Consider the following 10,767-nt stretch of genomic DNA (forward strand, 5'->3'; position numbering starts at 1 on the left):
AGATTGAAGAAGACATGCTGGACAAAACGTGCACCTTAAAAATTTTTTGATTGATCTTATTGTTTGTGTTGACTTTGTTGTAGTAAATTTCTATTGAATTTGTTTCGAGCTGCCCTGAGTCCAATCATGGCTGGGGTTAAGGCGGGCCAGAATAAAGTAAAAAGTAAGTAAACTCTGTGTTTTCAGGATTAATTTGAATTAGAGAGTGGGGAAGGTTAGTAATGATGCTGTAGAGCCAGTGGATAGAAGGTAGTGAATTTTAAGATTTTGTAATAGTTTCTCTGATATTAGATTTGTTATTTCAAGATCAGAGGCAAAGCTGGGCCAGAGTGCGCCCGGTGCACACTCTGGCTTTTACAGCCCCTCCACCCCACCCCACCCCCTTACTTTAGCAAACCGAGCAGGTTGGAAAAGAGGCCTACCTGTTCCCTTCCAGGCTGCAAACAACCTGATGGGAACTACATTTCCCACCAGGCCGTTTGCAGCCTGGAATGGAACAGGCAGGCCTCTTCTCCAGCCTGCTTGGTTTGCTAATGTGGAGGGGGGGCGCTGCGAGAGGGAGAATTTTCTGCTCCCCTGACCCAAAGCCGTGTGCCTGGTGCACCCCCCTCCCCCTGGTAGCCCCGCCACTGCTCAAGATCCAACATGTTATAGCTATAGCTATACAGTTTTTGGGGAGAAACACTAATTTTTTCTGCTTTGCCCTTGTTTGTCCTGAAAATTTTCTTTTTTTCCATTTTATATTTCTCTATTTTGTTTGTCAATTGTACTGTGAAAATTATTTTACAAAAATAAAAAGGGAAAAGTGGGGGAAGAAACTCATATTTTTCCATAGAATATGCTGACACAGGTGGTGATGCCCACTATCCTGGATAGCTTTAAAAGGTGCTTGGACAGATTTATGGAGGAGAAGTCGATTTATGGCTACCAATCTTGACCTTCCTTGATCTGAGACTGCAAATGCCTTAGCAGACCAGGTGCTCGGGAGCAGCAGCAGTAAGCAGCAGCAGCAGAAGGCCATTGCTTTCACATCCTGAATGTGAGCTCCCAAGGGCATCTGGTGGGCCACTGTGAGTTGCAGAGTGCTGGACTAGATGGACTCTGGTCTGATCCAGCAGGCTCTTTTTTATGTTCTTATGCACTGCATGTGAAGAAAACTTGCCTTAAGAAGCATTTTACTCATTCTGCAAGAAAAAAATATTTCATAAAAGTTTTTGGGTGCACCACCAAACTTTTCAGTTTTTTAAACTGGAAAAACTAAATGAAATCATCAATAAAGATCCCCAACACAACCAATTTCCCCAGACCTCCACATTTCCTAGTCCACATGTGCGCCATCAAGGGAAAAAACAAGTGCAGTGTTAGAAAGCTTGTTCTTGCAAATTTTGATTTCCCAAAGGTCAAAAGCTATGAATCTTTTAGACACTGCCTGAGTCATTCTATTGGAGAAGATTCACTAGAATGGAGAGTAATATGCAATCAACAAGACTGGTTAGCACTGTTAATACAGTTAACACAATCTTTGCAGTCCAGTCTGTATATGTTATTTACTCACAGGTGAATTCAATGGAAGGGACTTACCTCAATGCAAGCAATTAGACAGACTGCACCCCACGACCTCTTCAACACTTCAAATTCAAGTGAGTATCTCATTTTTCTGCGTAGCCCTGAAAACTAGTTTCTACGGCTCTTTCCTGATCAGCTATTTGTACAGTCATAGTATTTCATCTTTCCTCCACAAGTTCCCCCAAAGTTCTAAATCTGTGGTCCTGGCCATGGACATGAAAAAGGAAACTGCTAACAGCCAATCATATGAACTGCATCCTTTCCCCCATCCTTGGTCTGACACCTACTATGAAATTCCCTTTAGCTGGTTCTAGAGGAAAACTACATAAGGCTACTCTTTGTTCCTTGGATGAGCCCACTGGCACCAAGTGGTAAGCTGCAGAACTCTCTTCACAACCTGAGTCCAATACTGATAGAAGTCCGTAACCAGTTGAAGGTTGCCTCAGTCTTCCAGCCTTTCAAGGTCAATAAAAGTGTAGACAACTGCGGAAGGCAATGACAAACCATGCTGCAAACCAAGTCTGTCAAATCATGATGCAGTGTCACAGCATGGGTCAGGAATGACCCAGTGCTTCTGTCTTTAGCTTTTACCATAGCCCCCGTCCCACTATAAAACTGTTCCTCAAGTGGAAGTGTATGTTGGGGGATAAGATAGGGTTTTAAAGTAGGGGTTCTCCTAATACTAAATTGAGTTACACTTCCTCTGAAGGACCAAGCATGCACCATCCGGTACTTCTATACTCAATATTATTTAAAGATGCAGATTGCTGTAGCTACTTCCTGAAGAATACGGAGCTGGCCGATCACAGTTGCTAGTTTAGACGATTGAAGTAATAAATGGCTTAGGCCCAGAGTACATGAAGGATCACCTCCACTTTTTTGACACACTGTGACCCCTTTCTGGTGATAGTTATTTGTCTTATGTTTCATACTGCTCCTTCTTTGATTTTCGTTTATTTTATCTGTTTCCCAGGAGAAGAGCTCTGGAATCTTTTCCTGCTCATCATCTTGTTTGTACAACTTAATCCGCTCCACTCCCTTGTAGGCACCTATAACCTCCCCACAACCACTAATTTTCCTTACAGTTTTGTACAAAATGATTTCCTCTCAATATGCATCTGAACTAACCTTTGAATCAGAAAAGCTCATGATGGAATAAAAGGTGTTAATCTTTACGATGCCACTGGACTTCAGTATACAAACTTAGCTAACATAACAACACATTCTTGACTCAAAACTAATACTACATGATAATTCTAGATGGGTACCTGTGTAAATCTTTGGCAGCAAACAAGAGAACTCTAGCTGCAATTCAACTATTCTAGAAAAAGTTTCTTAAGATGATTCAGACCTTTCTTAGCTTTCCTCTTCATTCTGCTAGACCCAGAAGCATTCCCTTCTCTCCTCCACACACAAAATGTGTGGGGTTTCAGGGGTGACTGCCACTAATCAGGGACTTAACAGGTGAAAAATAATTGCAAAACTTGGAGAATGCCAGAAAACAGCAACTCGACAATGTTACTTGCCTTCCTTCTTTGTTCTCTTCTTCAGCTGCCGTCTCCATGGTCTCCGGTGGTTGTTCTGGCTGCTCCCCACTGCCCTTCTCCTGTTCATTAATCCAGTCAGATACAGCTTTGAGAGCACGCTCAGTATGAGAGACCATGTTTTGAACGGCTATCAGCTCTTCCTGAGTGGGATAAACTGCAGAATGTTTTGCCATAACATGGCGGTCATCGTTCACAAAAATGCGCATTGGTCGCTGGAAAAAAAAACCAGAGATTAGATAAACTATGCATTTCTGAGATTTTTAAAAGCTCCTGAAAGGCAATTCCTTACCATTTTGGCTCCTGACTCCTAGCTGAATTTTTGAAGAAATATGTTGTTCTTCAAAGGTGCAGCAACTTTAAAGGCTTTGGTAGTCTGAGAATGAAAATATTAATAATATTAGATAACAAAATTAGTATATCTGTGAAAACATACAATAAATCATATTACTCATCATTCATTTCCTAAACATACCACTCAAACCTGTATGAGGTAACACAGGATTAACTGAGTCACCATTAGAAGAAGTTGCTAAAGTGATCCTGATAATAAGAAAGATCTCAAGTAGATGTAAATCCCACCAGTGCAATTAAATATTTTTGAGCCTAGCTCATGCTGCCTTGAAATTCTTCAAGGTAGGAGAGAAGATAAACCTATGTGTCCCCCAGGGAATAAATGAAATAAGATGTGCAGTCTCGTTTAACACAATCACTGGGACAAAACAGGCCTCACACTGAAGATCTACAGTTGGATCTTCTCATAATTTGAAGTCAAGGACAAACTATCAACTTCCTGGACTGCTAATTTGATCAGGGGAACAGTGCTAGAGATGGAATTTAACTCTTCCCCCAGCATGTCACTTCCCCCAACCCCAATTTCCTGAACAAATGGGCAGCAACACACAGCACTATCAAAATGCTAGCCATAGCAAGATCTGTTGTCTAACATAAACTCTGCCATCCAAGACCCCTCAACATGGATGCTACTGACAACCCTCTACCAATTAGGGCTCCTTGCTACAGGGTAGCAAATCATGGTAGAATGAAACCCATTCCCACTGTGTGTACAGTGTACTGACTTATGGTGCCCACATAGTGTTGTCAGGGCAAGAGACATTCAGAGATTATTTGCCATTGCCTGCCTCTGACAAGTGATTCTGGAATTCTTTGGTGGTTTCCCATCCAAATATTAACCACATCCAACTCTACTTAGCTTTGAAGATCAGGTGAGACTGCTCTAGCCTATGCCATTCAGGTCAGGGCCTGGAGGCACTAGTCTGCACATATTCCCATAGTCAGATATGCTGAGGCAAGTGACCAGTAGTTCATCCTACTAACAAGGCATAAAGCAGCTGTAAGTCAAACACCAGGGAGCAGGTACAATGTTTACTGCTCCACTGATGGGAAAAGATAAATCCAACTCACCCCTCAATCTAATATGAGGTTGCAACAGGGTTTTTGTATTTACAAAAATTGCTATGACGTCACAGCTGACTTATGGCAAGCCCATAAGAGTTTTCAGACAAAAGTGGTTTGCCGCTGACTACCTCTGTGTCATGTCCCTGGTGGTCTCCCATCCAAATACTTGCCAGGGTGGAGGCTGAGCATGGGTCACTGGCCAAGGTCACCCAACAAGTTTCCACGGCACAGTGGGGATTGGAACCAGATCTTGGTCCAAAGCCTCAACCACTACACCATCAAAAGTAAACACATAAAAAATACTAAAATCTAATTTCATCTCTACCCAAAACCAGTATTTTGACTATATAAGATTTTTAAATTGGGGATGTTTGTTTTTGTAGAAAATGTAGGAGAGCATAAAGGGCTAATTTACCAAATTATTGTAATGTTTGTATTTTATCATAAAGGGCTAAAAACTTTCTCTTTCTTTTCTAGAAAATTCTATTAAATATACACACATATTGAATAAAAAAGCAACTAGACAACAAAACAATGTTGATACTATGTTTTAAAGTTATGCAGAGCAGCCAAACATATAAAAGTGCTAAACAATAGTCCAGACTCAACGGAACAAATGATCCTTCATGAAGAGAACACTGTGAGTCCTCAAATACCCAGCTAGCGGCTTTTCAACAAATCTTTCAATATTTCGAGTAATTAAATCCACGCCACTCTACAGCAGAACTGGAGTCCAGGAGCACCCTTAGAGATGGGTGCTCAGAGAGTTTATTTATATTTCTATTTGTTTATCTTTAACTCTCAAAAGTTTACAGTTCAAAAATCTAAAAGCAACCACCTGACCGTTCGTTGTCTGATGGCTCAAAACAAAAACAGGACCGGCCGCCAGTCATTCAGAAATTGAGTAAGATGGGGATCCCCAACCTTTTTTCACTCCTTGGCAAACCATCCCCCTAGTGTGTGGAAACTATGTTGCGCACCCTGCGCATCCCAGGCTGGGAACCACTGCACTTTGGAACAGACACGCGTAATCACGTTCACAAGAGGTTGGGGGCATCCCAAGAGCCAGGGAAGAGCTTCCTGGACTCAAAAGGGGCTTTCACTCCACACACACAACCCCCCCTCTTGCCATCACCCCCCAACAATTAAACGGGGGGGGGGGTTGGCGGAAACGCACGTGATCCACACGCACAGACCCCCCTGGCTGTACCTCCCCTCCAGCCTTCCTTCAGCCGCCCCCCCACCACCGACAACGACAAAGAAGCCGGGGGCGGGCCGAGAGACCCCTCCGGGAAACTGAAGCGGGACCCACGTGCCAGGCGGGCATACTCCCCCTCCCTCCGGGGCTGAGGGAAGGGACCGCGCATGCGTGCCCCCACCCCCACACACCTGAGGCGCCTCAGGGAGAACAAGCCCCCCCCCTTCCCAGCCTGTTAGGCCGCCGCGCGCCAACCCTCCCCCCACCCTCCCGGCCCAGCCGCCGCCGCCGCCATCTTGTCTCCTCACACAATGGAGCCCGCGCGAGGGAGCCGCCGAGCGCCGGCCGAGGCGCCCAAAGCAGCCTTCCCAGCCAAACGCCCGGCCGCCGCCGCCGCCCGGCCGCTCCCCCTGACAGGAAACCGCCGTCGCGGCCCTGGGATCCCCCCCCCCCCCGTTCCCTCTTTTACCAGGCGGCGAAGGCCGGCCGGCCTGCCGTGGGCGACGGGCTGGCGCGGCGTGCGTGCAGGCGAGGCGAGGGAGGCGAGGCGAGGCGGGCGGAGGTCCAGCGGCGGGAGCGCTCGACGCCGCAGCGGGATCCGCGGCCGGAGCTCCGTCGTCAGGACCCAGCGCTGGGGGAGGGGCGGCGTGAAGGGGAGGGGCGGGGCGCTGAGCGGGCCCACGTGACGCAGAGCCGCGTGTCTCCGCCAATGGGCGACGGAGGGGGGCGGGGCCTCGGAGCATCGCGCGCCGGTCCGCTGCGCCTCCTCCCTGGCCGCCATTTTGTTCCTCGTCCTGCGCAGGCAGGAGGGAGCGCGGAGCGGGGGAGGCGGAGGGGCCGGCCGGCCGGCTGGCAGGTTTCCCCTCGCAGGCATGACCGACGCGCGCGCGCGCGCCCGCCCTTCCGCTGCCTCGGCCCGAAGGAGGCTCGGGTGGCTTCCTGCAATGTTGAACTGCGCAGCTTTCCTGTTTCTCATAAAAATAGAAATGCTTTCCCCGCCCCCCCCCCGCCGCCGCCCCCCCAAAACCCTCCCTCAGTAGCAGGGGCCTCGACGCGTCTCTGCCGGGGGCTGGGGAAAGACTCGGACTACCGCAGCTGTTGCCGCGTGCTCGTTCGGGGAGGCTTTTGTATTCACTTCATTCAGCAGCCTGTCTGCACAACCGGAACATCTGGAGTGGCTCGATGTTTAATCATGTATGTACCACTAAATGATACAACCACCACAAAGTAAAAGTATACGTATTTTAGTCATCTATTGCAATATTAGACACATGTTCTGCAATTTCTGTTTTCTCAAAGTGGTTCCAAAAAATAAACCACTTTGTAATGTTTTCCTACAAATCCAAAATAAATTTCCAGTTGTATATGTACCACTAAAATAATACATCAACCCTAAAGTAAAATGCATGTATTTTTGTCAAATATTGCAATATTACGTCTCTGTTCAGCAATTTATGTTTCTTCTCAATGTTCCCAAAATAAATTTCCTTATGTTTTCCTACAAATCCAAGATACATTTCCTTTTAATGCCCTTCTACAGATACTCAAAATGCTCATTTGAAATCTTTGAAGATGCTTTAGGATGGAAGTCTCTGTGAATCAGGACCCAGATGTGCCATTTGGTTGTTGTCATTATTACCAATCACTCTCCCTATTCCAAGAGGCAGAAACTTGTGGAACACAATCTTGAACACAATGCAGTTATGTAATCTTCATCTAATGAAGTCTGAAAGCGATCTATGGAATAAGCAGGATGTGCTGCCTGCAAGCCGAAAGGGCAGCGGTGAAACTAGCAGCACACAACAAATGCAGAGACTGCAAGGAGGTTTTAATGTTACTTTAACAAACAAAAAAATTTCATCCTGGCAAGAAAAGTCCATCAGTCCTAAAGCAAATTCTCTAGGAAAAGAAACGGTATCCTGCCTTCAGTTGCTGATTAATTGACTCCCAGAATCCAGATTGACAGGATCTTTTGGCACGCAAGACCAGGGGGGGAGTCTGTGAGGCCTTCCCACCCACCCTCTTGATGTCCTCTGTGGCCACTACTGGGGGATCAAGAGGTTGGGTTGGCAGATCCAAGTTGGGGAAGCTCCTGGAGATTTGGGGATGGTGCTGGGGGAGGACCAGGACCTGAGTGGGGCCCAGCGCCACAAAGTCCACACTCCAAAGCATCCATCTGATTTCTGTAGCCTGGAGATCAGTTGTCACTCCAGGGCATCCCCAGGCCCCTCGCTCGCACCCCTGACTGGTCTGAGTGCTAGCTCCAAGCAGATAGAAATGTTGGATCTTCAGAGTTGATTTGATGAAGAATTGGAAAGTTCGCTGCCTAGAGACCGCTTTCTTTAGGCTCATGCAAAGGAGCTGCAACAGAGAAAGGCCTTCCTTTACCCACAATTCTTGGGGGGGAGTTGCAGATATTTGCAGAAGGAAGTGCAGCCAAGGCAAATGAAGCGCTCCCATTCATTTGAGCTGTAACTTCCTTTGGAATATGCAATAGGCAGCCGGCAGCTCCAGTGTGGATATTCTACCTTGTGATTGGGCCGTGCCAGCTGCTGCAGTGTTGATCCCTTTCCAACAAACCTTCCATCTCACAGTTGTGTATTAACCAGCTTTTTATCGCTGAGAGATTTTGCTTTTTTCCACATGAGATCCAGGAGGGAGACTGGTTTTGTGTAACAGTTATTTGCTCTTAACCTTACAACCACAATTTCATTTGCATCTAGAAATACTTCTTAACCCCACACGGCCATCAGTATAACTATCCCCCCCCCCCCCCCCCCCGGGAACTTGTGGGCCAAGTCTTTGGAAGTCACTATATCTTTGCCAGTATTGGCTGCTCAATTAGAACACTGCTGGTGGAAGACAATGCAGTCAAGGCCCAGCCACGAAGGACTTGCAGGGCAAGAAGCAGAGGTGACTTTCTCTACATAGTCGACCCATCCTGGACTTCTTCCTTGGTCTCCTTGGTCTCCCATCCAGGTCCTGCTAAGCTTACAAGACTGGGTTAGCCTGCCCCACCCAGGGCAGGGAAATTAGAACATTATACATACACAATGTTCTAATTGCCCCAGCATGGATGGGCCAGGCTGACCCAGACCCATAACGTGTATATATAACTTCTCATTCCCAACAGCTTCCTCCTTGATTCTCCCAAAATTAAGTTTGGGATCTGAGTGGATGAAGTGCAATCTGCAATGGAAAATATCTGTTGAGAAAGAGTTAAGAATTCCCCGCCATCAAGAGCTCTTGGAATAATGATGGTCTTCCAAAGCTGTCTGTGAAATGAAAACTAGGCAAAGACGGCCATTCAACCTGGGTGTTGTACAATCCATTGTAGCAGTCAGTCAGTGGCCTTGGGAATCCAGGTGGTTGCTATAATATAGTGTATGGGCAATGTGATGAACTATAGAATACCAAAATGCACTATGCCCGCTGGCAAATCAAACTTATTATATACATTATGCTACAGGGACTTGGCAGATGTAATATCAGAAAAAAACTCTCTTTGAGTGAGTCCCACATGCTGAAAAAAGGAGCGTCCAGGACCACTGATGAAGGTCTGAAAACCCCATATTATCGCAAATAGGGTTTTGGGCTGGAATATTGTTTCACATTGAGAAATTCATGAACTTTGATGCTGATTTGGAACATTATCATAGAAATTCTCATAGACTGTGATGCATATTTCTTAAATTCCTTAAGAAAGGTATGTGCATTATAATCAACAGCTGTCTGTTTCTCTTGCACCTTTGTATATGAATAGAGCATTTGCACTTTTCCCATGGGCGTGGTTTTTGTCTGTAATAAGTTTGGTTTGCCAATGGGCATAGCCATAGTGTATTTTGGTATTCTACAGAATCCAGGTAATTGTCATCATAGCCAATAGTATCCAGGGTTCTCTGCAAAGAATAAGCAGCTGGTATCACGGGCAAAATTTTTCATATTGGGTTTGATTTGAGAGCCAATCTTCCAAATACTGTGTGTGTGATGGTAGCCCCTTTCATCCTAGGTATGTTTCAGAAACTGGCCTTGTTCATCCTTGTTGCTGGCTAAATGAGAAAGACTGCTCACAGGCCATTTGTGAGCTTGATGTAGAAAATCATCATTGGTTGCCAAAGGTGAGCTTGGAAGGCCAGGAACTAGCCAGAGTTATCACCTCATCAGAAGACGGCCAGACAACCTTCAGTCTGACAGAACTAGAACTCGAGGGCATCCAGTTAAGCTGATTGGCAGTAGATTCAAAGCAGGCCAAAGGAAATACTTTGTAACGCAACAAGTGATTAAAATGTGAAATTCACAGCCGGAGGATGTACAGGTATAGATGGCATTAATAAAATTTGATATAGATTAATGGAGGGCAGGTCTATCAGTAGCTAATATCCATGGTGACTAAAGAGAACCTCCACATTTAGAGGCATGAAATGTCCTCTAAAGGAAGCAAAATCAGGGGAGGCTTTGGGGTCTGTGCCCTGTTGTTCGCCCTCCAGAATAAGTGATTGGCAGCTGTTTGAGATGGGATGCTGGTCTTTGTCTGGCTTTGGCATGGATTCTACACTGTTGTTTATGAGAGTATCTTCTGCCTGCATTTTCCAGATGGGCATCCAGTGTGCGTGGCACTCTGCAGAGGCCCCTGAAGGAGCCTTCAAGCTGAAATTTCAAACAAAGGAGACAACAAAAAGAGAAGAGGGGGGTAGAGACAGAGTTGGTTTCACCCTATGTTACCGCTGTTTGCCAGGTAACAACAAGTGATTTCAGCTCAGCAGCTTAACGAGGTTTGAGGAAGCCGACGTTCTTCACAGCAAAAGATTTTATTGCAAGTGGTGGTCACAGCTCGGTCAGGAGAATCTCGCCTTTGCAACCCAGCGCAAGAACTTTTATTCCCAAACTTCAAAGGGGGCAAGGGGCAGGAAAAGGGGAGGAGAGGGGGCAAGTCCCTCTCCCAAACACCAATCAAAATAATCAACATGCAAACAAGATACAGTTACAACTTCTGAAAGAGATTACAAATCTCGCTGTCAAGCGTCTTCCTGCGAGATCTCA

At 46.1% G+C, this 10,767-nt stretch overlaps 2 protein-coding genes across 9 annotated transcripts in view; one reads left to right on the forward strand and one right to left on the reverse strand.

Annotated features, from left to right (window-relative positions):
* Nucleotides 1–6,387, reverse strand: part of ILF3 (interleukin enhancer binding factor 3) — a 27,590-nt gene extending 21,203 nt beyond the window's left edge. For 4 of the 8 annotated variants that reach the window (XM_048504596.1, XM_048504599.1, XM_048504597.1 and 1 more), the window contains exons 1-3: nt 6,197–6,386; nt 3,403–3,486; nt 3,093–3,325 (exon numbers count right to left, since the gene is read on the reverse strand). In XM_048504596.1, the coding sequence (XP_048360553.1) occupies nt 3,093–3,325; nt 3,403–3,405 (236 nt within the window). In that variant the 5' untranslated portion in view covers nt 3,406–3,486; nt 6,197–6,386. Of the gene's footprint in view, nt 1–3,092; nt 3,326–3,402; nt 3,487–6,196 lie in introns of all 8 variants that reach the window. The other 4 variants (XM_048504602.1, XM_048504601.1, XM_048504600.1 and 1 more) reach the window with 2 other exon arrangements.
* LOC125437092 (eukaryotic translation initiation factor 3 subunit A-like) lies at nt 6,039–10,558 on the forward strand. Its single transcript, XM_048504461.1, has 3 exons — nt 6,039–6,110; nt 6,200–6,921; nt 10,321–10,558. The coding sequence occupies exons 1-3, from the start codon at nt 6,039–6,041 to the stop codon at nt 10,376–10,378; spliced, it is 852 nt and encodes a 283-aa protein (XP_048360418.1). The 3' UTR covers nt 10,379–10,558.
* The last annotated feature ends 209 nt before the right edge of the window (nt 10,559–10,767 follow it).

This window comes from Sphaerodactylus townsendi, linkage group LG07, assembly GCF_021028975.2.
Source record: "Sphaerodactylus townsendi isolate TG3544 linkage group LG07, MPM_Stown_v2.3, whole genome shotgun sequence".
NCBI classification, from domain to species: Eukaryota; Metazoa; Chordata; class Lepidosauria; order Squamata; family Sphaerodactylidae; genus Sphaerodactylus; species Sphaerodactylus townsendi.